This window comes from Dipodomys merriami, unplaced genomic scaffold (genome assembly GCF_024711535.1).
Source record: "Dipodomys merriami isolate MVZ:Mamm:240054 unplaced genomic scaffold, mDipMer1.0.p SCAF_55, whole genome shotgun sequence".
Classification (NCBI taxonomy): domain Eukaryota; kingdom Metazoa; phylum Chordata; class Mammalia; order Rodentia; family Heteromyidae; genus Dipodomys; species Dipodomys merriami.
The window spans coordinates 1,898,715-1,925,736 of record NW_027206124.1 but is presented as its reverse complement, the minus strand read 5'-3'; the positions used below and the strand labels follow the sequence as shown (position 1 = coordinate 1,925,736).

Here is a 27,022-nt window from a genome sequence, read left to right as displayed (position 1 = left end):
AAGGCTGCTCCCAAATATTTTTTGGTCCCAGTACTGAGGCCTCACCTGCTCTAGTTATCAATAATTAAAATAGATACCATCTTTTGAGCAGTCACTGACATAGAAATAATTACGTCTAATTATATTACTTTGTGAATCAATTGTCCCTGTTGGGTTTCCCAGAACTCTGATGAATGCAATTGATAGTATCTGGAAGCTACCACAGTGCAGTTTGTGGCTGTAAGGTCTATTAACTAGGTAGGTTTCATTAAGTAGCCGAAGAAGAGAACACCACGCAGTATTCAGGCAGGAAAAGAAGTTTATTTACCCAACAGCTGCTCCAGCCATGCACGGTGGAGAAGCATGGCTGAAAAGGGAAGGGGGGGGGAGGGGACAACCCAGGGGGGGAGGGAACAACCCAGGAGGGGACAACCCACTTCTGGGCCGGGACTTATCTAGGCCAGGGACAGGAAGAGGTGTGGCCAGTTAGGGGAAAGGTGGCCACACTGGATCTGGATGTGACCTCAGGGTCTGAGACCCTCCTAAGGTCAGATGGGAGGCATGTGACCAGAGGTGGCCCAGGATGTGACCTAGCAGGAGGGGAAGGTGACTGCTTCCAGGTCTGACAGTTACCTAGGTAACAGATACTGGGTGGAAACTTAGCCAAGAGGGAGGGAGGTGTTCCTGTTCAGACCTTACAGCGGTACCATTTCCAGATCTTAACATATTTCCTTTTTACGTTATTCTTTGTGAGGAGTCCTTCTTTCCATGTGTTCATTGATTCAAAACAAGTCAATACCCGGGCTACACTTTCCTTCGTGATTGGCTGTCGGTCGTCTTCACGTGATTGGCTACAGCACCTGCCTGTCATATTTCCCATGATTCAATGGGGGTTAATGGAGGGAGGGGAAGTATCTAGCTTTTTTTTATTGGCTTCGGTAGTGGCACAAAGTGAGGGCCTTAGACCTTTGAAATTTGTAATTGGTTCTTCCATCCGCCAGTCACGCTGCTGGAAGCGCTGTCCAATCCTCTCGCTCGTACTATTCCCTCCCTTCCCAATTGGCAGGGAAATGCAGGCTAGAGGAGTCGTCACTGGTCCAGACGACCACCTCCCGCGGCGCGAACCCGCCTCCCGCTCGGTTGCCGTGGTTGCAAGCGGGTCCCGCCCGCCCGCGCCTTCCCTTGACAGCAGGACAAGGCGGAGGGAAGTGGGTCTGTCGGTCGGTTGAGAACGAGGCTCGGACTGCCAGGCCAGCGCGGAGCCGTTGCCATGGCAGCCGCCGCGGGGGGCGCGGGCGACGAGCCGCGCTCGGGCCGCTCGAGCTCGGATGGCGAGTGCGCGGTGGCGCCGGAGCCGCTGGCAGAAGCCGAGGGCCTCTTCTCTTTCGCGGACTTGGGGTCCGCCCTGGTCGGTGGCGCAGGCCTTCCGGGCCGGGCGTCCGGGGGCTCCGAGTCCCCGCTGCGCTTCCTCCATGTCCTGTGGCAGCAGGACGCGGAGCCGCGCGATGAGCTGCGCTGCAAGATCCCGGCCGGCCGGCTCCGGCGCGCCGCCAGGCCGCACCGCCGGCTTGGGCCCACGGGCAAGGAGGTGCACGGTGAGGCCCGGGGCGAGGAGGTGCAGGGTGGGGGTCCGGGGCGAGGAGGTGCACAGAGAGGGCCCCGGGGAGCAGCGCGCCGGCTCCTGAACTCCCCAGCCCCAGGGTCTGGGGGCCTCCCTCGACTGCTGCTCAGTGCCCAGGGACCGTCGGGTCTCCTTTCACTGTTATAAACAATAATTACTACTATCAGAGCTGCCCAGGATCCGGGGTTTATCTTTAAAACGTCTTCCTGCTTCAGTGGCAGACTCCTCTCACTTGGTAGATCCCGAACAGAAACTTTCCATGACTGGGTGTTTATTACTGCCTGAGCTGGCTGGTCTCCAACTTCGGTCCTCCAAATCTCAGTCTCCCAGGGCTTTAGGATTATATGCTTGAACCACTAATCCCAGGCTGAGAATCCTGTTCATAGGGCAATGGGGAAGCCAGAGCCTATAGCCAAGATTTACCAGCTTGTATGAAAGCTGGATTGGACTGCCCTTCCATGCCCGGACCCTGGCAAACTATGCACTCTTTCAGCTTCATTTTCTGTTTATAGTATGGATACAGCTACCTGCCTTTACAGAGTGTGGCTAGACTTAAATAAGGTACTAAATAGATAGCTATTATCCTGCCTTTGTTATATGTTATATACTGTTTTCTGCCTTTGTTATATGTTATACACTGTTTTCTGATACATGGCTTTACCTCTAATTTGTGAGATACATTGTGGTCATCAAAGTTGAATACTTAATTTGCTGAGTGTAAACCTGAATACTCAGCTTCCTGAGTAGCTAGGATTACAGGTGTGAGCCACCAGCACCCGGCTTATCTTTTAGCTTTTTCACTCAAGGATGCTACTTTGTCATTTGAGCCATACCTCCACTTTCAGCTTTTCTTTAGTTAACTGGAGATAAGATTTTCTTTCTTTTTTTTTTTTAATTTTTATTTTATTTTTATTGGGAAAATACTGTACAGAGGTTACAATTACATGGGCAAGATTGGAGATAAGATTTTCAAGAGTTTATCTGACTGGGCTGCCTTTGAACCCTGATCCTCAGATCTCAGTCTTCTGAGTAACTAGGATTACAGATATGAGCTACTGACACTCAGCTAAAAAGTGGCCTTTGCTGGGGTTTCTCCTTGTTCTGGGTAGCATTTTGTATCCTGGCACTGTTACTTCCCTTTAAATACTGTGGTAACCACAGGAAAATAGGAAACATTACCTTCTGTTTCTTCATGGTAATTGTGTGTGTGTGTTTGGAGGGGGACAGTATCTGGGGTTTGAAACTTGAGGCCTGAGTACTGTCCCCCCCCTTTTTTTTTTTTTTTTAATCCTCAAGGCTGGTATTCTACCACTTGAGCCACAGCTCTACTTCTGGCCTTTTGGTGCTTAATTGGAGATAAGAGTCTCATGGACATTTTTCCTGGACTACTTCAACCCCTGATTCTCAGATCTCAGCCTTCGGAGTAGCTAGGATTACAGGTGTAAGCCACAAGCACCCTGCTCTGGGTTTTCTTTTTTAACTTACCTCTTACTCTCTTCACAGCCCTAAAGAGACTGAGGGATTCAGCCAATGCCAATGATGTGGAAACAGGTGAGTGTGCACAATGATTCTGGCTCCATGGATTCCTGGAGCTGGTATGGAAGTGGGGGCGGGTGGAGTATAATAGGCAAGAGCCATGTAACCCATACCTAGAAACACAGGCCTCCTCTCACCCTTCTTTTTCTTTCTTTTTTTTTTTTGTCAGTCCTGGGGCTTGAACTCAGAGCCTGGGCACTGTCTCTGAGCTTCTTTTGCTCAAGGCTAGCACTCAACCACTTGAGCCCACAGTGCCACTTTCTGCTTTTTCTGTTAATGTGGAACTGAGGAAGAATCAATCCCAGGATTTCATGCATGCTAGGCAAGCACTCTAACACTAAGCCACATTCCCAGCTTCTTTTTTTTTTTTAATGTCAGTTCTGGGGTTTGAACACATGGCTTGTGTTTTCTTAGTTTTATTGATCAAGGCTGGTACTATACCACTTTAGCCACACCTCTAATTTTGGTCTTTTGCTGGTTAATTGGAGATGAAAGTTTGTATTTGGAGCCATGCATTGGTGACTCACACCTGTAATTTTAGCTGCTTAGCAGGCTGTGATCTGATCTGAGTATCAGGGTTCAAAGACAGCCCAGGAAGAGAAACCCTTAAGGCTGTTATCTCCAGTTAACCAGCAAAAGGCTGGAAATAGACATGTGGCTCAAATGGTAGAGTGCTAGATTTGAGAAAAACTCAAGGGCTGGGGAGGTGGCTCAGTGGTAGAGTGCTTGCCTTGCATGCATGAGGCCCTGGGTTCGATTCCTCAGCACCACATAAGCAAAAAGAAAAAAGCCGGAAGTGACGCTGTGGCTCAAGTGGTAGAGCGCTAGCCTTGAGCTAAAAGAGCTGAGGGACAGCGCCCAGGCCCAGAGTTCAGGCCCCACGACCGGAAAAAAAAATAAAAATAAAAAAGAGAAAAACTCAAATGACAGCACCCAGAGCCCTGAGTTCAAGCCCCAAGAATGACACCCACACACAAAGAAGTTTGGATTTATCTGTTCAGTCTGGCTTTGAACTTTAATCCTCAAATCTCAGCTTCCTGAATAGCTAGGATTGCAGGCATGAGACATCAATGCTCAGCTAGTATAAAGCTCACCCTTGGGCTGGGATGTAGCTCAGTGGCAAAGTGCTTGCCTAGCAATGTCCTGCGTTTGATCCCCAGTACCAAAAACAAAAACAAAAAAAATATAGTTAAAAAGAAGAAGAAGAGCCGGGCGCTGGTGGCTTACGCCTGTAATCCTAGCTACTCAGGAGGCTGAGATCTGAGGATCGTGGTTCAAAGCCAGCCCAGGCAGGAGAGACCATGAGACTCCTATCTCCAATAAATCACCAGAAAACCGGAAGTGGCGCTGTAGCTCAAGTGGTAGAGCGCTCGCCTTGAGCTGAAGAGCTGAGGGACAGCGCCCAGGCCCAGAGTTCAAGCCCCACAACCGACAAAAAAAAAAAAAAAAGAAGAAGAAGCCAGGCGCAAATGGCTCATGCATGTAATCCAAGCTACTCAGGAGGCTGAGATCTGAGGATCATAGTTCAAAGCCAGCCTGGGCAGGAAAGTCTGAGACTCTGATCTCCAATAAGCCACCAGAAAACCGGAAGTAGTGCTGTGGCTTAAGTGGTAGGGTGCTAGCCTTGAGCTGAAGAGCTGAAGGACAGTGCCCAGGCCCAGAGGTCAAGTCCCATGACCGACCAAAAAAAAAAAAAAAAAGTTCTCTCTTGGCACAGGGCCGCTGTATTTACCAATGTCTTTGCAGTCACCTTGCAGAAAGCAGGCCAGACTTACATACAGATTCACATTCTCCCCTGTCACCCTGGGCCCTCCTGTGTCAGAGCACTTATTGTCCTTTGGGATTCCTGATGCCAGGGACCTTGTCTATAGGGTGCTTGTTTGGAACTTCTTCTGGCTAATGAGAGTAAACACTGCTTTAACTGCCAAGTGACATCCACCACCTCGAGCTGCTCTGTACACTGTGAGGTCAGGTCAAGTGGCATTCATGGCTGCAGTTGGCAGAGCCCCTGGGAGGTGTGAATGCAGCTCGCAGGAGGTTCTGTCTGGTTTTCTGCTACTGTTTTCTGGCACTCCTGAGCTAAGGAGGCAGTAACTACATCAAAGGTAAATAGCAAAGTCAATCTAGGACAAAAAAATTAATTTTGTCTATGGACTTAATGTGTCCTATGAGTCAGAAAAAAAGTGGTGTTAGCTTTCTATGGCCACTTTAACTAATTACCCCTACTTAGTGGTTTAAGCAACACAAATTTGTTATAATTCCCTGGGCCAGAAGTCTTGTACAGGTCTTACTGACCAGGCTAAAATCTAGGTGTCAGAGATGCTGCATTGCTTTCTTTTTTTGTTTCCCCTGTCTTGGTTAGTCATGGAGCTTAAACTCAAAACCTGATCACTGTTCCTAAGCTTTTTTTTTTTTTTGCTGGTCACGGGGCCTGAACTCTGGGCCTGGGCACTGTCCCTTAGCTCTTCAGCTCAAGGCTAGGGCTCTACTACTTGAGCCACCACGCCACTTCTGGCTTTTTCTGCTTATGGAGTGCTGAGGAATCGAACCTAGAACCTCATGCATGCAAGGCAAGCCCTCTAAGACTGAGCCACCTTCCCAGCCCCCCTAAGCTTTTTTTTTTTTTTTTTTTTGGTCGTGGGGCTTGAACTTTGGGCCTGGGCGCTGTCCCTCAGCTCTTCAGCTCAAGGCGAGCGCTCTACCACTTGAGCGACAGCGCCACTTCCGGTTTTCTGGTGGTTTATTGGAGATAGGAGTCTCATGGTCTCTCCTGCCTGGGCTGGCTTTTTGAACCTCGATCCTCAGATCTCAGCCTCCTGAGTAGCTAGGAGTACAGGCATGAGCCACCAGCTCCCGGCTCCCCCTAAGCTTTTTATGCTCAAGGCTAACACTCTATCACTTGAGCCACAGCTCAACTTCCTTTTTTTTTTTTTTTGGTGCTTAATTGGAGATAAGAGTCTCACAGACTTCCTTGCCTAGGCTGGCTTTGAACCACAATCCTCAGATCAGCCTCCTGAGTAGATAAGATTACTAGCACCACGTTTCAAATCTTCAAAGCTAGTCACAGTGGGCTCTTCTCTCTCTGATACTCTCTGGTCCTTGGAGCAGAGAAAGGCTCTCTGATTACAAGGCCTGGTACGATTATATTGGGCCTGGATAATCCTGGATAATCTCTGCTTCCCAAAGTCCTTAGCCTTGATCAGATCTGCAAAGTCCTTTTTTGCCACGTAAGGAACTGTCCTCACTATTTCAACAACTATTTCCTTTCCTGTGCTGAGGACTGTTTTTCTTTTTTTTTTTTTTTTTTTTGTCGGTCGTGGGGCTTGAACTCTGGGCTTGGGCGCTGTCCCTCAGCTCTTCAGCTCAAGGCGAGCACTCTACCACTTGAGCTACAGCGCCACTTCCGGTTTTCTGGTGGTTTATTGGAGATAGGAGTCTCACGGTCTCTCCTGCCCGGGCTGGCTTTGAACCGTGATCCTCAGATCTCAGCCTCCTGAGTAGCTAGGATTACAGGCGTGAGCCACCAGCGCCCGGCTTGAGGACTGTTTTTCTGAGTACCAGAACTAAGGGCCTCATGCTTAGCAAATCTTTCTCTCTCTTTTTTTTTTTTTTTTTTTTTTTGTCAGTTATGGGGCTTGAACTTGGCCTGGACACTGTCTCTCAACTCTTCAGCTCAAGGCTAGCACTCTACCACTTGAGCGCCACTTCGGTTTTTCTGGTGGTTAATTGGAGATAAGAGTCTCATGGACTTTCCTGCCCAGGATCCTCAGATCTCAACTTCCTGAGTAGCTAGGATTACAGGGATGAGCCACTGGCGCCCAGCCTAGCAAACCTTTCTTCCTGGGCTGGCTTTGAACTTTGATCCTCCAGTTCAAGCAGGCCTTCTGGAGAGCTAGTATATAGGTATGACCCATCTGGGCCCAGCTTGAGGACTTTATGAGTTTATAAACTGCTATGCATACCTGTAATGTAACACATTCTCTTATTTTGGGAACCAGAATGTTCTCCTTCCCTCAGTGTCCTTCACTCTTGGTGGTGAAAGCAGTACTGACTCAGGTGGAAGGGTGCTGCCTAGGCTTTGGGCAGAATGGTTCAAGCCCTCGAGAAGCTTCTTGCTGGGAGACAGATACTAAAACATCGAGTAGCACTTTCCCCCACTTTAGCTGATATGTGCATTAGAGCATAATGCCTCATACTTACAGGGCTCCATGTGTTCCACCGAGGACTTCCACTCCCATGATTCTCATCTCAGCAGCTCTGGAGATTGGCAGCACAGAGATTATATACATTTGCCATGACCTGGGGCCCAAGTTCAGGCCTCTGCTCACCCCAGGCCAGCTTCTTCCACTGTCAGGTGCTGTTGGCAGTATGCTCCTTACTTTTTTTGTGTGCCCATAGTGGGGCATGAACTCAGGGCCCTGGGTGCTGTTCCTTTTTCTGCTCAAGGCTGGCTGTCTACCATTTGAGCCACACCTCCACTTCTGACTTTTTGGTGGTTAGTTGGAGAAGGAATTTCACAGACTTCCTGCCCAGCTGGCTTCAAATCCTGATCCTCAGATCTCAACCTCCTAAGTAGCCAGTGGCTACTTAGCCAGTGGCTCACACCTGAAATCCTAGCTACTTAGGAGGCTGAGATCTGAGGATCATGGTTCAAGGCCAGCCTGGGCAGGAAAGGCCATGAGACTCTTATCTCCAATTAATCACCAGAAAACCGGAAGTGGCGCTGTGGCTCAAGTGGTAGAACGCTGGCCTTAGCTAAAGAGCTGAGGGACAGCACCCAGGCCCAGAGTTCAAGCCCCACGACCGACCAAAAAAAAACAACCAAAAATGCCTAAGTAGCTAGGATTGTAGGCATGAGTTACCACTGCCCAGCTTGCCCCCTTGCTTGTTTACTTAGTTTAGCCTAGGACTTAGTCTGTATGCCCCTTGGTCTTGTGCTCAGTTGTGTCCTGAAGAAAACACATTCTTTGCCATGCTGGCCCCTTGGGGAGAAGCTTTGCCATGCGTTGGGAATGCCTTATCTAGGGGGACCCCTGCCTGCTCCCGGACTGCAGCATAGCTAACACTTCTGCTTTGTTGCCCTTCCTGCATCTTGGTGGTGTCAGTGCAGCAGCTGCTGGACGATGGCACAGATCCCTGTGCAGCTGATGACAAGGGCCGCACTGCCCTCCACTTCGCCTCCTGCAATGGCAATGACCAGATTGGTAAGTACTGGGCATGCGCAGGGCAGGTGAAGTGGTGTCTCTCCAGAGGCCACCAGGAGGATCCTAACGTCCCTGAGCTTTTTTGTTTAAGATTGGCCCGCTACTACTTGAGCCACAGCTCCACTTCTGGCTTTTGGGTGGTAAGTCTCATGGGGCTTTCCTGCCTGGGATGGCTTCAAACCGTGATCCTCAGATCTCAGCCACCTGAAGAGCTAGGATTACAGGTATGAGCCACCAGTGTCTGACCGGGATTGAGGTTTTAAAGCTGAGAAAAGGACATCTCCTGCTTCTCTCTGTTAAATACCATAGTGAGAGCTAGGCCACTAGACAACGAGCTCCCCCTCCTTGATATACCTCAGGTTGGGCTGTGACACTGCCAGGCTTGAGCAAAAAAGTTAGGGGGCAGCACTCAGCCCCTGAGTTCAACCCCTAATACTAGCACAAAGAAAACAACGAACTAAGGAGCTGGAGGTATGGCTCAAATGGTAGCGCACGAGCCTAACAAGCGTGAAGCCCTGAGTTCAAACCCTAGTACCACAAAAAAAACCCAGTTCTATAGCACGTGCACAGGTTCTGGCATCCAGGATCCTGCACAGGAACCCATTGTGTATGAATGAGGAAAAGCGGATGAATACAAAAATGAGTGAGAGAAATTACACATTGAGCAAACCTCTGTAGCTAGACTATGGGTGCGGGTCCAGTTAAAACAGTTCCTCAGGGCTGAGAATGTGTCTTAGTGGAAGAGTGCTTGCCTAGCATGCATGTAGCCCTAGGTTTAATTCCTTTAATTCCTCAGTACCACCTAAGCAGCAAAAGCCAGAAGTGGTGCTATGGCTCAAGTAGTAAGAGTACTAGCCTTGAGCAAAAGAAGCTCAGGGACCGATCCCAGGCCTTAAGCCCCAGGACTGGGAAACAAAACAAAACAAAACCCAGTTCCTCTTGGGTTCTCTTTCCAGTACAGCTGCTTCTGGACCATGGGGCTGACCCCAACCAGAGGGACGGTCTGGGCAACACACCACTGCACCTGGGTGAGTCCCCAAAAGCTGACGAGATACCTCCAGAACAGACTAGCCCCCAAGTGGGGAATCTTTGTCCCTCAGGATCCCAGTAGTGTCTCCAAGCATCCAGTGAGCCCGAGCCCCGAGGCCGCACTTGGTAGCAGCCTGGGTCCCATGCCTGTCCAGTCACCCAGCCATTGGCCGTCCCTAGACATGGCATTTTCACTAGAAAGCATGTCGTGAGACCCCTACCTGGCTTTTGACCTGTTGCCAACTCACTCTGGGTAGGGCCCATCTCCAGGCCTCAATTTCCCCAGATGTGCAAGGAAAGAATTAGATGTGATTGCTCAGGAATGCCCTGATGCAGCCCTGGTGACACGGTGACACCTTTTTAGGAGGCATAGTTTGGTGTGGGCATATTCAGAAACCCAGCCCACAGCCCTCCTCCTGGATTCTCTTTCTCTTTTTTTTCTTTTCTCTTTGCTGATCCTGGAGCTTGAAATCAGAGCCTGGGTGCTATTCCTGAGAATTTGCTCAAGGCTAGTGCTCTACCACTTGAACCCTAGCTCTACTTTTGTTTTGTGTTTTTGTTTTTGCTATTTTAATGAAGATAAGAGTCTCAACAGACTTTCCTGCCCAGGCTGGCTTCAAACTGAGATCCTCATATCTCAGCCTCCTCATTAGGATTATAGTGCTCGTGTGTGTGTGTGTGTGTGTGTGTGTGTGTGTGTGTGTGTGTGTGTGTGTGTGTGTGTGTGTGTGTGTGTGTGTGTGTGTGTGTGTGTGTGTGTGTGTGTGTGTGTGTGTGTGTGTGTGTGTGTGTGTGTGTGTGTGTGTGTGTGTGTGTGTTCCAGAACTGAGGCTTGAATTTTGAATTTAAGACTTCACACTCTTCCTTAGCTTTTTGTTCAAGGCTAGCATTCTCCCACTTGAACCATAGCTCCACTTCTGCCTTTTTGCTGGTTAATTGGATATAAGAGTCTCACAACCAGGTGCTGATGGCTCACGCCTGTAATCCTAGCTACTCAGGAGGCTGAGATCTGAGGATCGAGATTTGAAGCCAGCCCAGGAGAGGAAAGGCTGTGAGACTCTTACCTTCAATTAACCATCAGAAAACTGGAAGTGGTGCTGTGGCTCAAACAGTAGAGCTTGTGTATTGAGCTGAAGAGTTCAGGGACAGCGCCCAAACCCAGAGTTCAAACACCATGACGGACCAAAAAAAAAAAAAAAAAAAGTCTCACAAACTTCCCTGCTCAGGCTGGCTTTGAACTGGGATTCTCAGATCTCATGGTCCCAAGTAAACTAGGATTACAGGCATGAGCTACAGATGCCCGGCAGTTCCTGGATTCTTAAATCTCTGTTCTTCGTTCTCAGCGGCCTGCACCAACCACGTCCCTGTCATCACCACGCTGCTCCGAGGAGGTATGTAGTCTCTTCTTCTTGCTCCTTTCACTTACCCTTACCACCAGCATGCTTCCCTCTGCCTGTTCCCACAGGGGCCCGTGTAGATGCCCTGGACAGAGCTGGCCGCACACCCCTGCACCTGGCCAAGTCGAAGCTGAACATCCTGCAGGAGGGCCATTCTCAGTGTCTGGAGGCTGTACGGCTGGAGGTGAAGCAGGTGAGCACACGCTCCTGTACTCCTCTCCCTAGTGCACCTGCCCCTGGTCCCAGGGCTCCAAGTCATCTCCTACTGACCCCAGAGGACTCCTGCACAGGACCCGCCCACAGCACCCCACCAGACCCCTCTGAGCCCCCTTTCTGAGTCAAGTCAGAACGTGCCTGCTCAGCTCAGCCTCTCTTGCAGATCATCCATATGCTGCGGGAGTACCTGGAGCGCCTGGGGCAGCACGAGCAGCGGGACAGGCTGGATGACCTCTGCACCCGGCTCCAGATGACCAGCACCAAAGAGCAGGTAACCTGCAGCCACAGGTCCAGCCCTGGGGCCAGACCCGCACAGCAGGAACCAGCTGTGTCAGGGGTGCCGCCCACCGGGGCCCGAGCCTCCACCACTTCCTTTGAGCCTACAGAGGTGGATTTGTGCTCACGGCCCTGCTGTCTGGCTGGAGCACCGGGTCACCTGATGCCAACTGTCCCACTGGGAGACAATATCTGCTTTGGGGGGGGGGGGCAGGCTAGTGGGAACTTGGCACCCTGGAACAGAGTCTGGGTTTCTTTTTGCAGGTTGATGAGGTGACTGACCTCCTGGCCAGCTTTACCTCCCTGAGTTTACAGATGCAAAACATGGAGAAGAGGTAGCAAGAGCTCCCCCCCCCCCCCCCCGCCACTGCCACAGCCCTGCCCCCTCTGCTCTCTTCTACAAAGAAAAAGCCCAGGGGACTTTGGAACTCCACTTCTCCTCCTCATCCTCAAGACACTGGGGACCGCCAAGTCATGCTCTTCGCCACCTGAGCCGCTCCCAGTCAGTCTCCATCATCTCCACAGATGCAGATCACCTTTGCTGCACGAGGCACCCTGCAGCCGCACTTCAGCTCTGGCTGACGTGCGCCACCGTCCTCAGGCCTCTGGCACCCTCAGCAGGCCCCGAAGCCTTCTTCCTGCTCCTTCCCAGCTAAGGGCTTGTTGCTGCCGGCTGGCTTCCGGCATGTACTCTCAGGCCACCACAAGCTTCTTGGCTGGCCCTGGCCCTCTCTCCAGCACTGAGGTTTTAGTTCGTTGCCTGACTTCTGAGGAGACATTGCATCAGTTTCTCTGGTCAGAAGCAGGGAGGGTTGGTGAGGCCTAGGCCTTAAATAAGGTGAGAGAGCATCCCGCTGACTCCAAAAGGAAACGTTCCCCAACCCTTCCCCTGACAGTCACTGAAACAGCAGGAGGGGTTCGGTTTGCTGTCAGTTGTCACAAGCTGATTGTGGCCCCTAGATGCCTAGGTCCTCATCCAGGATCCTGTGGGCTGGACCCCACATGGCCGGAGAGGCTTTGTGGTTACAACTAAGTCTTCACACACACATGGTCTGGAATTATCAAGGTGGGCTGGATGAGATCGTAGAGGTCAGTATTAAGGGAAACAAGCAGATGTGCTAATAAGAGCAACAAGTTGGGAGGGGTCAGGCACCATGGCTCAAGCCTATAATGCTGGCTACTGAGGAGGCTGGGATCTGGGAATCACAGTTCAGAAATGTCTCCGAGACTCTTATTGCCAGTTAACCAGCAAAAAGCAGGAAGTGAAGGTATGGCTCCAGTGGTAGAGCGCCACCCTTGAGTGAAAAAGCCAAGTGAGAGCTTGAGGCTCAGAGTTCACATCCCACGACCAGCACAGAAATTCAAGGGTAATGGCTGGTGCCCCAGTACTATCACAACTGGCTGGTAAGCCTGAGGCCCTTGGTTCAAATCCCCAAGTAAAAGTCCAGAGAAGAGGTCACAAGCCAAGGAAGAATGTAGGCTGCCTTCAGAAGCTAGAGGAGGCAAGGAAATGGATTTTCTCCATTGGACTTCCAGAAGGAACTGGCTTTACTGACAACTTGAGACTTTAGCTCAGTGAGACTGATTTTAGATTATAGCCTCCAGAAACCCATGAGAATGTCTGTGTTGTTTGTTGCCATAGCAACAGGAAACCAATAAAAGAGATGCTCAAATTCACCACTGTGAAAGCCTTTGGTCCTATGAGCAGCCCTGGCCCCACCAGCAGGAGCAGAGGGCTCTCTGTTGCACACCCTGCTTGGTGTGTCATAAGGGGAAAACCTTAGGGTGGGCACTGGGAGGCACTGGGCACAGATTTGACAGTGCTTATTCCATGTGCCATCTGGCTCTGTCCCGCTTTCTCACCAAATTGGAAGCCTTGGCTACTTTCAGAGGAGGAGAATTTGTTCCCAGACCACAGCTAGGCACACTTCAAGTCTGCCTGAACTCTCAGAATCCAGCCGCTCAGCCTGAGGGTGAAGGGTGACAGATACTAGCCCCCAGGGCCCTGTGGGGGGGCGGGAGGAGCTAAGGCCTTGGGGTTGGCAGGGAGAAGAAAACCAAGCGCTGTGGCAGCCCTGAGACAGGTGGCAGGCTTGGGAGTTTTGGAGGGAGGGCAGGTTGGGCAGGAAGGAATGGTCTTACAGGTCATTCATCAAGCGCAGCCAGCCAGCCAATCTGCCTTGCCCCATTTCTAACCAGGATGTTTGCTGTAACCCCAAATCTGTCTGAAGAGCCAGCCAGATAAAGTCAATCCAGACAGGAGAGTGATTCAGAAAACACAAGAGGACCCTGTGCGCTGGACTGGGCAGTGGGGGCAGGCCAGAACTCGGCGAAAGCGTCCTTGTGGATCCAGTCTGTTGCCAGCTGCTGACAGGATAGCAGAGGGTGGAGTGAGCAGGCATGGGAAGAAGACTGGCATGGCTGTTGAGTTTACCTTGTGCGGGGAATCCTTTCGCTTTCTAATGATCCATCTGGTCCATTCCAGTTGTGTGAGCAATCTTTACTGAACACTTGCTCTGGCTAGGACTGTTCTAGGCGGGCCTTGCTGCTGCTGCAGGCCCACCAGGGTGGCCTACCCAGGTATCTAGGGCTGGAATACGGACATACCTCCCAAATTCATGATGTTTCTACCAGGCCTGGAGCCAGAGGCGCCCCCCCCCCCCAAGAGAGTCTACAACAGGTGTTGTAGACAAGCCCTTTGAGTTAGTGCTTACAATAAAGCCTTAGCATTGCCTCCTCTGTGCAGGAAACAAAGAAAGTAACTTGCTTGAGGTTGAACAGCCAAGTGCCTGGCCCACATCCCGCATCCTCTCACCAGGTTCCAGAAGCCCAGTGTTCCCAGGGCTCCTGTGACAAATTAGGTAGGACCCAAGTGTAACTTGGCAGCATGCTCAGTGTCAGGGTAGGGTCTGATCTGTACCTCAACAGAGCCCAGTGGGGAGGGAGAGGATGACTGGTGTGAGTGATGGGCTGGCTCTGCTTGCTGTCCTTGCTGGCTGACTTCTGGAGGTCATGAGGAGAGCTGCATGAACCAGGCCTGAGGAGTCCTGGGGGTAAGAGGTTAGCTCACCCAACTGCAGAGGCCAGAGGTCTAGAGCTTTGCCCTAGAAAGCTTCCACCCTAGGACAGGCTGTTCCTGCCACCATTTGGGGACCACATGCCTACAGGGCTGGTCCCTTCCACCAAGACTGCCTGCTTCCCAGACTGTCAACAGCTGAGCCAAGACCAGGACAGAGGCCAGGCCAATGCTTGGATTCCCTCATTCTGTGGTCCACAGGGACCTCAGCCCCCAGTTTGGCCCTCCAGATGTGACCATTTCACTTTACAAGGGAGAAGCAGGCTCAGGTTGACGGGGCTTGTTGGACTTGGCACAGACTGAGATTGCAGGCTGTGGGTTTCTTGTTCCTGTGCTCACAAAGCAGCCATGACCAAGGCTGACCCTCTAGCTCCAAAGCCCGGAAGCATGGCCTGCATCACCGAGGCACTTGGTGATCTGGCAGAGGGAGACTGGAGGGCTTGGTGGGGGGGCTGCCTCAGGATGGATGCCACCCAGTGCTTCAGATTGGACCTGGCACAAGCAGAGTATAGTTCTGCTTTTGAGACCTGGAAAAGTCATAACTATGAAGATCAGGAGCAAGGAGTGTGTATGTCTGTGTGTCTGGGTCTGGGGCTAAATGCTGGGGCTTAAACAGTTCCTTAGTATTTTTGCTCAAGGCTAGTGCTCTCCCACTTGAGCTACATCTCTACTATGATTAATTGGAGACAAGAGTCTCATGGACTTTGCTGCCTAGGCTGGCTTTGAATCGTGATCCTCAGATCTCAGCTTCCTGAGTCATAAGGATTATAGAGGTTCGAGCCACACATACTTGGCAGGATCCAGGAGTAAGCTTATGTCCTTCTGCTGGGTTCACCGGCCTCTTGAGCTCTCTTAGCAGCTCCCAGATGCCCTCTGCTACCTTCCTCCTCAGCTCCACAGATGCCCAGAGCCAGGGACCTGGGAGCCTTGACCTTTTTTGTTGTTGTTGGTTTGGGGCTTGAACTCTGGGCCTGGGCGCTGCCCCTCAGCTCTTCAGCTCAAGGCAAGTGCTCTACCACTGGAGCCACAGCACCACTTCCAGTTTTCTTATGTTTTATTAGAGATAAGAGTCTCACAAGCTGAGGGCTAGTGCCTCACGTCTGTAATCCTAGTGACTTAGGAGGCTGAAATCTGAGGATTGAGGTTCAAAGCCAGCCTTGGAAGGAAAAGTCCATGAGACTCTAATCTCCAATAAACCACCAGAAAACCAGAAGTGGTGCTGTGGCTCAAGTGGTAGAGATTCCCCTGAGCTGAAGATCTGAGGGACAGCACCCAGGCCCAGAGTTCAAGCACCATGACCAACAACAACAACAAAAAGTGTCACAAACTTTCCTGCCTGGGTTGGCTTTGAACCACGATCCTCAGATCTCAGCCTCCTGAGTAGCTAGGATTACAAGCATGAGCCACTGGTGCCTGGCTGAGCCTTGACTCTTACAGGCAGTACTTCACCCAGTCCTGAATCCCCTGCCCCTCACCACCCTACTGCCTGTCTCCCTCCCCACCCCTACCTCTCCCCATACCCTCCTCCCAGCCTCTTGACTTGGCTGTAAGCAGAAGCCTCAATAAATTAGTCTTGTCCGCTTACTCTTAAATCAGGAACAATTTCTGCTCAGCCTGTCCCTCCGCTTTCCTCTCATCTAGACTATAGCCAATAGTTCACAAATGAAGCCTTTATCAGGGCTGAGCAAGCAATATTCATTAGGCAACCTCTGGGTGGTTAATTGGTGTTTATTTCCCCAGCTCTACACCTCCAGGTTGACAGATGGATGACTCTGTCCCCGGCAACCCCAAGCAAGGGGAGGGGCTGGTTGGGGTGGCAGTGTCTGCCTGCCTTTCCTCCCCTCCTCTCCCCTCCTCCCTGGGCACAGCCCTGCCACCAGACAGCATAGGGGCTTGCTTTTCTCATTCAAATTTCTCCCTCCAAGAAAGTCCTTCCTTAGCCAGCTGATGGCTCACACCTGTAATCCTAGCTACTCAGGCTGAGATCTGAGGATCTTGGTTCAAAGCCAATCCTGGCTGCAAAATCTGTGACTCTTACCTCCAAGTAACTACCAGAAAACTGAAAGTGAAGCTGTGGCTCAAAGTGGTAGAGGGCTAGCCTTGAGCAAAAGAGCTCAAGGACACAGGGCTGGGAAGGTGGCTCAGTGGTAGAGTGCTTGCCTTGCAGGCATGAGGCCCTGGGTTCGATTCCTTAGCACCACATAAGCAGAAAAAGCCGGAAGTGGGGCTGACTCTCAAGTGGTAGGGTGCTAGCCTTCAGCAGAAGAGCTGAGGGACAGTGCCCAGGCCCAGAGTTCAGGCCCCACGAACAACAACAACAAAAAAAAAAAACCTCAAGGACAGAGTCTAAGTCCTGAGTTCAAGCCTCACAACCTCCAAAGAAAAGGAAAAAGAAAAAACAAAGTCCTTCTTGCCTCGTCCCCCTCCCTCTAAGGATTGCAATTAGAAAATTGCAATCACATAAACCTGAGTTAAAACCCCAATTCTATTCCAGCCTATCCCTGCAATCGTGGGCACAGCATTTACTCTTTCCCGCTTCAGTGTCTCCATCTTCAGACTCTAGATGAGATGTAAGTTCTAGGGCCAAGCATGAGGCCTCCACTGTGACTGCCCAGCACACCATGACCACATGGCCCAACCCAGCTCATCACTGCCCTCTAAACTGTTCCCTGGGTTGTCTCCACTGTCACGCTGAGTGCCCAAGCCAGAAGTGCAGGGACATCGCTGTCCTGCTTGCCCTCTATCTACCCCCAAATCAGTTGACTATGTCTCTCCCACTGCCTGTCCTTCTTGCCTGTCTGGTGTCTCACTGCATCTCCCTGCCCCATCTCTCTGTCCACCCACTCTAGAGGTATCTAAACCTCGAGTCACTCTGGTCTCCTCCAGTGGTTCCCTGTCACCCTTGGGACATAGAACAATCTCCATCCAGATCGGAGGTCTTTATAGCTCACCCCACGCTCCTGCCTCCCTTCCTGTGGGAGCTCACAGGCTTACCCTGTCCCACATGCCAGATGCCAGTCACCAGATTCCCTTCCCTGGACACTTCCCGCCTGAGGACTGGGATTCACACAGGTTTTCTAGGAACTTTTTTCCTGGGGACTGGAAGGCTCCCTCAACCAGGACTTGGCTGGGGTCTGAGATCTCATAGCTTCTCCTGGGCCCTGGGGACACCAGCCTGAGCTCCTTCAGCCTGAGTACCAGTCCCATTGACTGTTTCTTCCCTAACCAAATGACTACAATCATCTGTTCTTCCAAGTACTTTATTAGCCCCTGAAGCAAACTCGGGAGCCCAGCCTGAGGCAGCAACAGGCCATCCATCTTCCTGCCACAACTGTGGCAAAAATCATTACCTAGCCTGGGTCCAGGCCTCCCTGACTCCTCACTAAGCCTTGGGGGTGAGGGGTGGGGCTCCCTAAGAACTGCCTTCCTCTTAGTCCTGCTTTTCAACTTGGGGCTTTCTGAATTCTACCTCCCCTCCTAGAAGGCTGCAGGCAGCCCTTGGCTTAGAGTGACATTTGCACCCACTCTCCACTCTGCTGCTGATCTTACTCACCTGCTTCAGCTGCTCAGCCGGCTGGTATTCCTGCTCACCCACCTGCGTGTCCCTCCCTTCTCTAGGAAAATGCTATGAACTTTGGGATCCTGCCTTGTGTCCCCCTTGCAGGCAGGAGCGTCCTCCTCAACATTCTCTCACCCCCCCGCCCCCCCCACACCAATGTGGTCTTTAGTTACATCCCGTTCTGCATGTCGCAGTGCTCTGCCTTTCCTGTGTGTTTGGCTCACCAGGGCCCAGGCTGTCAGGTCTTCCCCTCAAGCCTGGATTCAGGGGGCTCTCAGATAACATAAGGAAAGAGTTAGGAAGGAAGGAAGGAAGGAAGGAAGGAAGGAAGGAAGGAAGGAAGGAAGGAAGGAAGGAAGGAAGGAAGGAAGGAAGGCGGGGCGGGGGGGGGCGGGCTGCTGTCCTCTTTTATCCAGTAAGTGTTGCATGCCTTCTCTGTGCCAAGCTGTGTAGTCCTCTGTCAGGCCTCTGAGCCACTGTGAGGTTCTACTGAGTCTCTAAGGCACCATGGAAGGTCCCACTGGCCAGTCCCTTCCCAGGTCTGAGTATACTCAAATTCTGGCTGTCTCTCTGCCTGGGTGATCCGGAGGCTCTCAGAGATGTGGAAGAAAGGACCCTGGGTCTGGGGTGGGAGTCTGTTACCAAAGGACTAGAGGGAGTTGCTCCCCTCCCTGGTCTCAGCCTTCAGCTGCACTGACCCCGGAGTCGGTGGCAGGTGGCTGGCAGTGATGAAGGTGCAGCTGCCTTCTGTGCAGACGGGCCCGTCCCAGGGCGCCCCAGCAGCTGGGAGGTGAGCCAGGGAGCCCTGGAAGCCGCGGGGTCTCAGTTCTCAGCCCCAAAGCTAATGAACATTATTGATGTACTGGAAGGGAAGGAAGGAGGGAGGGAGGTGGGCATCTTGGAAACCATCAAGACTGATTTATTGGTTAATTAGTGGTTTCTACAGCCACAGACTTCCCCAGCTGTGTGGGGGGGATGGAGAAGCAGGGGGGGGGCGGCGGCTCAGAGAGGCCAGCTGGGGCCCAAGGGTGGCAAAATGTGTCTCTTAAACCACTAAAGGGTTGAAGGAATAATGCAAGGTCCATTTGGAGACCAGGAAATGGCCCCAGAGCCAGACAGATCCAAAGCCCTTTTGGCCCAACTGCCCAAGTAGACAAGTAGAACTCTCCTAAGGAGGGACCTGGAGCTCTTGAGGACTCTACAGCGTCCAGTCGGATGTAGGTGCTGAATGGGGGGGAGCGAGGTACCTGTGGCTCACGCCTGTAACCTTAGCTACTCAGGAAGCTGAGACCTGAGGATCACAGTTTAAAGCCAGTTGGGGCAGGAAAATCTGTGAGGCTCTTATCTCCAACTAACCACCAGAAAACTGGAAGTGGGGTTATGGCTTCAAGTGGTAGAGGGCTGGCCTTGAGCAAAAGAGCTCAGGGACAGCGTCCAGGCCCTGGGTTTAAGCCTCATGACCCCCCCCCAAAAAAAAAAAAAGGTGATGAGAAGCTTTGGAACCAAGCAAGAGGAGGCTCTAGAAGTAGAGAAGAAGGCCATTGAGGAGAAAACATTAGCCAGCAATGCATGGGTTTGAATCCAAACGCTACCAAATCCTAGTTATGCGACCAGGACAAGTTACTAAACCTCTCTGATCCTTGATTTTTCCATTCGTATTACAGGACTAATTATACTTGTCTTTTTTTGTGATGGTACTGCAGCTTGAACACCTTAGCTTTTTCCCTCAAGGCTGATGCTCTACTACTTGAGCCACAGGTCCACCTGTGACTCTTTGGTGGTTCATTGGAGATAAGAGTCACAGATTTTCCTGTTCTGGTTGGCTTTGAACTGCAACTCTTGGGATTTCAGCCTCTTTTTTTTGCGGGGGGGGGGCAGTCTGGTCGTGGGCCTGAACTCTGGGCCTGGACGCTGTCCCTCAGCTCTTCAGCTCAAGGCTAGCGCTCTACCACTTGAGCCACAGCGCCACTTCTGGCTTTTTTCTTTTTCTGCTTATGTGGTGCTGAGGAATCGAACCCAGGGCCTCATGCCTTCCCAGCCCCAGATTTCAGCCTCTTGAGTAGCTAGGATTGCAGGTGTGAGCCACACTGATGCCTGCCTAGCTAATCACATCTTGCCCTTGAAGGACCCAGGAGAAGGCTTGGACCAAGCGGGGAGGGAGCTTGGTAAGGGGTGAGGGAGGGGGCAGGACCTAGAAGCTGCCTTAGAAGGGGCAGCTGTCCTCTGGCCGGCTTTGGACAGGGCCAGGGCTGGTCGAGGGGCTTTGCCCAGCTGGGTTGATCTACTGTTACCTGGCACGTGTCCACTGTGCTGAAGCCAGGCTCTGCCACTGCTCAGCTGCGCGCCTGGACATCACCCTGGGGCAGGGGTCAGCTAGACCTGTAGGCCCTGCACATGGACAGGTTCACTGTGGCCCCCGGGCATCTCTGCGGTGCCCCGGATCCCCCGTGGGCTCCCCACCATCCCAGCCGCCGCCCATCGGCAGCCTCCCGCGAGGCCCAGAGGAGGCTCCAGGGCAGCCGGCGGGACCAGAGGTCAGAGGGCCGACCCGACGCCGGAGCGCGCGGCGGGCGCCCGCGGGGCAGGGCGCGCGGTGGTGGTGGTGGCGGCGGCGGCGCCCGCAGGGCCACAGGCGGCGGAAGCGCGCGCGGAAGTGGCGCGAGGCGAGCGCGTAGACCAGCGGGTTGAGGCAGGAGTTGGCGTAGGCCAGGCAGTGCGAGGCCAGGCGGCAGGCGTACGTGGCCGGGCTGAAGGCGAAGCGGCCGTACCAGAAGCAGAGGATGAGCGCGTGGTGCGGGCCCCAGCACAGGGCGTAGAGCGCGGCCACCGCCAGCATGGCGCGCCCCGCACGCCCCGTGGCCCGGCGCCGCGCCTCGGCGGCCACGGCGCCCGCGGGGCCCACGGCGGCCCAGAGGAAGTGCAGCGTGCGCCCGTAGGCCAGGCTCACCACGGCCACGGGCAGCAGGTAGCCGGCGGCGAAGGTGGCCACGTCCAGGGCGCGCCGGCGCGCGTCCTCCCAGGCGGGCACGCAGAGCTCCAGCGCGCCGTAGCGCACCGTGCCGTAGTAGCTGAGATAGGGCGCCGAGAAGAGCGCCGCCAGCAGCCACACCAGGCCCACGGCGGCGCGCGCATTGCGCGGGGTGCGCAGGGCCCGCGAGCGCAGCGGGTGCCGCACCGCCAGGTACCTGAAGGCAGACAGGGATGGGGACAGGAGGGGGGAGCAGGTGCCCGATCAGAGGGTGTCAGGCCTGCGATGCGCGCGCCCTTTTCCTCTCCTCCACTACCCTGGTGGGGAAGGTTGGGGCCTTAACACCACGTGCTTAAGAGCATGGCCAGGCACTCATCAAAATCATTAGCTGGCTGGGCGCTACTCGGGGGGCTGAGATTTGAGGATCGCAGTTTGAGGCCAGCCTGGGCAGGAAAAGTCCATGAAACTCATCTCCAGTTAACCACCAAAAATAAAACCCTGGAAGTAGAGCTGCTGTGCTAGCCTTGAGCAAAAAAGCTCAGGGACAGTGCTCAGGCCCTGAGTTCAAGTCCCATGACTGACCACGAAAAAGAAAAAAAGATCATTAGATAGGGAGTGAGCCTGACTTTAACCCTGCTATACTGAGTACAGTAATAGGCCAGGTGTGGGCAGTTACATCTGTTGAATGCATTATGAGGTTCTTCTGCCATGTACCGACAGAGCACCTACTATTTGTCAGATGGTTGACACGTAAGACACACACTTGTTCCCTAGGATCTCAGACCTTTCCTGCCTTTTCTCCCACCAGTCTCTTTGGTTCCCCATTCTCTCCTGGGGCTGCTCAGATTTTTCTCCCCAGTCCCCCAGGGCCCAGCGCACCTGTCCACCGAGACCGCGGCCAGGGTGAAGCTGCTGGCGTACATGGTGAGGTAGATGAACAGGTGCACGGCCTTACAGACGAAAGCCCCAAAGAGCCAGGCATCCAGCGTGTAGATGGCCGCCTGGAAGGGCACGCAGCACAGGATGAAGCAGAGGTCCGCCACAGCCAGGTTGAGGAGGAACAGATCTGTGGTGCTGCCCGGCTCCTGCCAGGCACTGGAGCCCTGCTGCAGCAGCACTGCCAGCACCAGCCCATTTCCCACCGTGCCCAGCAGGAAGATGAGGGCGAAGACCACCGGCACTGCCACGGCGCCCACACTCCCTGGGCTTTCCAAGGAAATGTTCTGGGTGTCAGCCATCTCCCCATCAGATGGAAATGGGCACCTGGAGAGAGAAGCTGCACCCTCAGGCAGGAGCACAAGCTCTCAGCACCAGGCCCAAGGACCTAGTTCTCCCAGCCTGGGTTTGATGAGGTGTCTTGGACTGAAGGCTCTTGGGAAATGAGGGAGAGGGAGAACAAAGCCAAAGATCACTGCTAAGAACCACCTGTGTGAGCAAAAAGCTAACACTCACATTGGATGTGTGTGCGTGCGTTCACTGCCTTGGTTTCCTAGGGAACACCCCTAAAACCCAGGGTAAAGAGGGTCATTGCTAGACACCCTCAAGTCAGGAGGCAGGTAGAGACACAGAATCTGGTGAAGATGTGGCCTTGGGGGAGGGGCAGTGCCAGCCCCAGGAACTGGTGTATTTTCCTTCTCAACAGGCCTCTGAAACCCAAGGGAGCCCCTGGGATGCGAGGACTTCCTGTGGCAACAAGCTGTTGCTTCAGTAAAACCCAGATGGCATCCCTGAGCCATCACATAGGCCAGTGGCCTGATATCCCCATGAAGGGGGAAACTGAGGCCCAGAGAGGGGACATGTGTGGGTGGCGACCATCACACCTAGATGGCAGATCTAGAGTAGTTGCCTAGCTGGTATCTTGCTGACAGACTTGCAGGTGGCGGCTCCCGACAACCTGAGCGCGTGCGCACGTGTACGTGTGTCCACCCTCACCCCCGCCCCCACCCCACAGCCCCATGGTGGCTCACTGTCTGTCCTGTGTCCTCGAGTGCATGGCCCCCTAGGGCGGTGGGCAAATTGGGAGCAGGTGTAGGGAGTCAGGGAAAAGAGAAGAAAGGCAATGTCTCCTGCTACCCCAGCACCCAGCATGTATCAGGGTGCCCCCCGCCCAGGACGGCAATGCTCACCTCAGCCCCGGGCACTGGGCTCCTGCTGGAGCCTGGCTGGAGCGGCCAGGCTGGGGCTTCCTCCAGGCTCAGCCGCTGCCCCTCCGTGGTGCTTCTGCTTCCCCTCCTGCTTGCCCGCAGGTACAGGGCTGCCTCTTTCATCCCCCCCTCTTTCCTTTGCCTCTAAGGCCCCTCCCCTCCTCTGCCCTGCCCCCGGCTGTCTGCTGCGCTGGACTTGGCCATTCCTTCCGGAGTAGCCACTGGCCACCTCCTCCTCGGCCTTGATTTCCCCGGAGTGGCATGCTCTTCTGCCAGCCCCTCGCTGCTGCCCCTGCGCTGTCCCCGCTGCCTCATTCTGTCTTTCTCACTGGCAGTAAGTAACCCATTGATCTCGCTCTCTGAAATTGCTTTTGTAGTTAACCCCTCCATGCCCAGGGTCCAGCCCATTCTGGGCACTCTCACCGCCTGTGGCCCTCCCAACCACTAAAGCCGCCATCCTCTCCTCTCTCTGCGCAAAGTAGGGCTGATTTAAGCTGAAGGGGATTTCCTAGGCTTGAGAGCAGACTCCAGATAGCTTCTCCATGCTTCAAGCTCTTTTGAATCCCCACAGACCCATTTTCTCCCTTGGGCTTGTTCCAGGGGCTTCATCTGCTGGAAACTAGATGGTTTATAAACCTCCCTTGAGTTTCATGTTAGCCTGAAGGCAACAGAGGAGCCAGCCGAAGCTCTAGAACCAGGACATTAACTTTCACATTTATTATTTTTATTTATTTAGTTATTTTGGGTCCAGTCCTGGGGCCTGAACTCTGGGCCTGGGTGCCGTCCCTCAGCTCTTCAGCTCAAGGCTAGCGCTCTACCACTTGAGCCACAGCACCACTTCTGGCTTTTTTCTTTTTGCTTATGTGGTGCTGAGGAATCGAACCCAGGGCCTCAGGCATGCAAGGCAAGCGCTCTACCACTGAGCCACCTTCCCAGCCCCACACATTTATTTTGTAAGTTTATTATGGCCTGAAGTGAAAAGCATGGACAGAGGGCAAGAAAATTACTGAGTGACTTGTCACGAAGGAGGTTAACAGTCGTTGGTGAATGCCAGCACATGGCAAGGGCCTGAGTACCAGGGGTGCCTGGAAGTAGAGCGGCTAGCACCGGAGGAGGGAGGGCAATGGGTCAAAGCAACCAGGAGACTGCTACTGGCAGTTATGCTATGAGGGCAGAAGGGAGTCTGTGGTGGGTTAGGAGAATGGTCTTTCTGGAATCTGAGGGCAAGGGAAACACTCAGGGGAAATCTGATAGGACAGGTCTAAATGTGCCAACAGAGCTGGGATTTACACTCAATGTTGGGGGAGCTGGGAAAGACTCTTGGAGACCCCTCCAGACCTCTCTAAAAGTTGGGTGCAACCCACCCCAGGTGCAGAGAATCCCTGAGGTTTTTTGTATATGTGTGTGTGTGTCTTGATTCTGGGGCTTGAACTCAGAGCCTGAGCACTGTCCCTGAGCTTGTGCTCAATGCTAATGCTTAACCACTTTGCACAACAGCTCTATTCCTGAACTTTTTTTGTTTTTTTGTAGTTAACTGAAGATAAAGTCTCACAGATTTTCCTGCCCAGGCTAGCTTTGAACCTTGATCCTCAGATTTCAACTTCCTGACAGGTGGCATGAGCCATCTATGGCCAGCAAAATTTTAGGCTATTATAATAATCCCTAAACAGGGGAGACTTACAGGATTCTAGACAGGGTGTGATAGGAATTTTAGGATCATGGATAGTAAAGCAGTTAGAGTCTCAGAAGTACCTCAATCTCAGAATGAACGGGAAAGCCAGAAACCCATGCCACCCTGCTACTCTGCCCTTTGGGCAGGCAAGTCCCCTCCCCACGGGGGCTGGCACTCTGCTTACTAGGGTGGTTGGGAGGTGGTAGAAACCACCACTGAAAGCCCTGCAGGACAGGTAAGATGGAGGTGTCACCATGACCCCAGCCACAGCGTGCCCATGGCCACCTCCTTCCTTTGCTTCTGCTGCTGCCCTCGGTGAACCCAGTGCTAGATGCAGGGGATGTGGGCCGAGGCCTGGGAGCTCTGAAGGATGCAGCCTTTCAGTGAATCCTGCCAGCCTGGGTGAAAGACGTGTGTATGGAGGGCTGTTGTGCCTGCCCAGCACCTTCTCTTCCTCCTGGATGTTGGTGGAAGACCCAGGCCTAGGCATACAGAACCCAGTGACTGCCACCAGCTGGCCCATGGTGCCCAGTGGGAAGCACAGTGCCAGCCTGGGCAGACCATGCACATGAAGCCACTGGCCTAGCATTGCTGGCCACCGGGCCAAGTGTGTGTGTGTGTGTCCCCTCCTTTCCCTGCACTGTGCTCAGCATTTATTCCTGGCGGTGGCCTGCTAGTGCTTTTGCTGTGGGATGCCTGCACTGGGCCCTGGGACTCAGATTCCTGGAACCCCAGCTTCTAAGTATCTGTAGGGCCAGGGCTCAGAGTGGTCTCAAGATGGGTGGACTCAGGGCTGGACTGGACCTGGTCCTCAATAAAAATGAGTCTTGGGCTGGGAAGGTGGCTTAGCGGTAGAGTGCTTGCCTAGCATGCATGAAGCCCTGGGTTCAATTCCTCAGTACCACAGAAACGGGAAAAAGCTGGAAGTGGCGCTGTGGCTCTAGTGGTAGAGTGCTAGCCTTGAGCAAAAAGAAGCTCAGGGTCAGTGCCTAGGTCCTGAGTTCAAGCCCCAGGACTGGCAAAAAAGAAGGAGAAAGAAAATCAGTCTTTTCGCCTCAGTTTTACCCCCAAGCAAATTGTGAGCCCTTTGCGAACCTTGCTCAGGCCAGGCTCAGGCCGGGCGGAGAGTTAGAGGCCCCTTCCTCGCCCAGCAGCAGTGGGGGAGGGACTGTGATCTCCTAGGGCAGAGCTGTGGTGGACCCCGGAGGCTGGGACCTTGTCTGGGAGCCGCCCCACCAACTGGGTGTGACGCCCCCAGCCCTAAGGGAGTGGGGCAGGCATAGCCTGGGTCCCTGCGCCCCCTGGAGGCTGATCTTTAGACTGCAGGCCTTGAAAGAAAGCCTTTGCCAGAGGGCTTGGAGTGAATTAACAGAACAGCAGGGGAAACTGGAGCAAACACCCAAGAATGGGGTCTGCCCAAAGTCTCCAAGACTCCACTGGTGATCCACATTCTTTTTTTTTTTTTTTGGGTCCAGTCGTGGGGCCTGAACTCTGGGCCTGGGCGCTGTCCCTCAGCTCTTCAGCTCAAGGCTAGCACTCTACCACTTGAGCCACAGTGCCACTTCCGGCTTTTTTCTTTTTGCTTATATGGTGCTGAGGAATCGAACCCAGGGCCTCAGGCATGCAAGGCAAGCGCTCTACCACTGAGCCACCTTCCCAGCCCCCACATTCTTTTTTCTTGTGGGTCCTGGGGCTCAAACTCCATGCTTGGGCGCTTCTCAAGGATAGAGCTCTACCACTTAAGCCACAGTGCCACTCTGGTTTTCTAGTGGCTAATTGGAAGTCTCATGGACTTTCCTGCCAAGGCTGGCTTTGAACTGTGATCCTTGGATCTCAGCTTCCTGAGTGGCTAGGATTACAGAAGTGAGCCACCGCCACCCAGCTGCTCCATTCTTTTCTTTGGGATCCTAATTCCTGCCTTTCCTCCAAAAGAGGCCTACATACCCAGCCACAACCCAGCTGATACTGGGTTTTAACTCAGGGCTTGGATGCTGTTCCTTGGCTTTTTCGGCTCAAGGCCTGAGCTCTACCACAGGAGCTATAGGATTCCACTTCCAGCTTTTGGTTTTCCTTGGCTGGTCCGGGGACTTGAACTCAGGGTCTGGCAATTAATTGTTCCTTAGCCTTTTTTGCTCAAGGCTAGCACTCTACCATTCAAGCCACAGCTCCACGTCTGACTTTGGAAGTTCACTGCAGATAGAAGAGTCTCACAGACTTTCCCACCCAAGCTGTCTTGAAACGGCAACCCTCAGATTTCAGCGTCCTGACTAGCTAGGATTACAGGCATGAGCTACTGGTGCTTGGCAATAGAATGAGGCATTAACTAAGGACCAGCTGGGGGTGAG

General features: G+C 53.1%; 2 protein-coding genes across 3 annotated transcripts; one reads left to right on the top strand and one right to left on the bottom strand.

Annotated features, from left to right (window-relative positions):
• The first annotated feature begins 1,050 nt into the window (after positions 1-1,050).
• On the top strand, positions 1,051-12,935 carry Ankrd54 (ankyrin repeat domain 54). Of its 2 annotated transcripts, XM_069999483.1 has the most exons (9): positions 1,051-1,574; positions 3,104-3,151; positions 8,242-8,340; positions 9,297-9,368; positions 10,713-10,760; positions 10,835-10,959; positions 11,146-11,253; positions 11,523-11,593; positions 11,784-12,935. In XM_069999483.1, the coding sequence occupies exons 1-9, from the start codon at positions 1,250-1,252 to the stop codon at positions 12,082-12,084; spliced, it is 1,197 nt and encodes a 398-aa protein (XP_069855584.1). In that variant the 5' UTR covers positions 1,051-1,249; the 3' UTR covers positions 12,085-12,935. The 2 variants fall into 2 exon arrangements, with proteins under 2 accessions (XP_069855584.1, XP_069855585.1); XM_069999484.1 differs by having other exon boundaries at positions 1,487-1,574; positions 8,247-8,340; positions 11,523-11,871.
• Positions 12,936-20,297: 7,362 nt separating this feature from the next.
• On the bottom strand, positions 20,298-22,099 carry Galr3 (galanin receptor 3). The gene is made up of 2 exons (XM_069999851.1): positions 21,741-22,099; positions 20,298-21,078 (listed from the first exon to the last, which is right to left on the bottom strand). The coding sequence occupies exons 1-2, from the start codon at positions 22,097-22,099 to the stop codon at positions 20,298-20,300; spliced, it is 1,140 nt and encodes a 379-aa protein (XP_069855952.1).
• Positions 22,100-27,022: the final 4,923 nt, after the last annotated feature.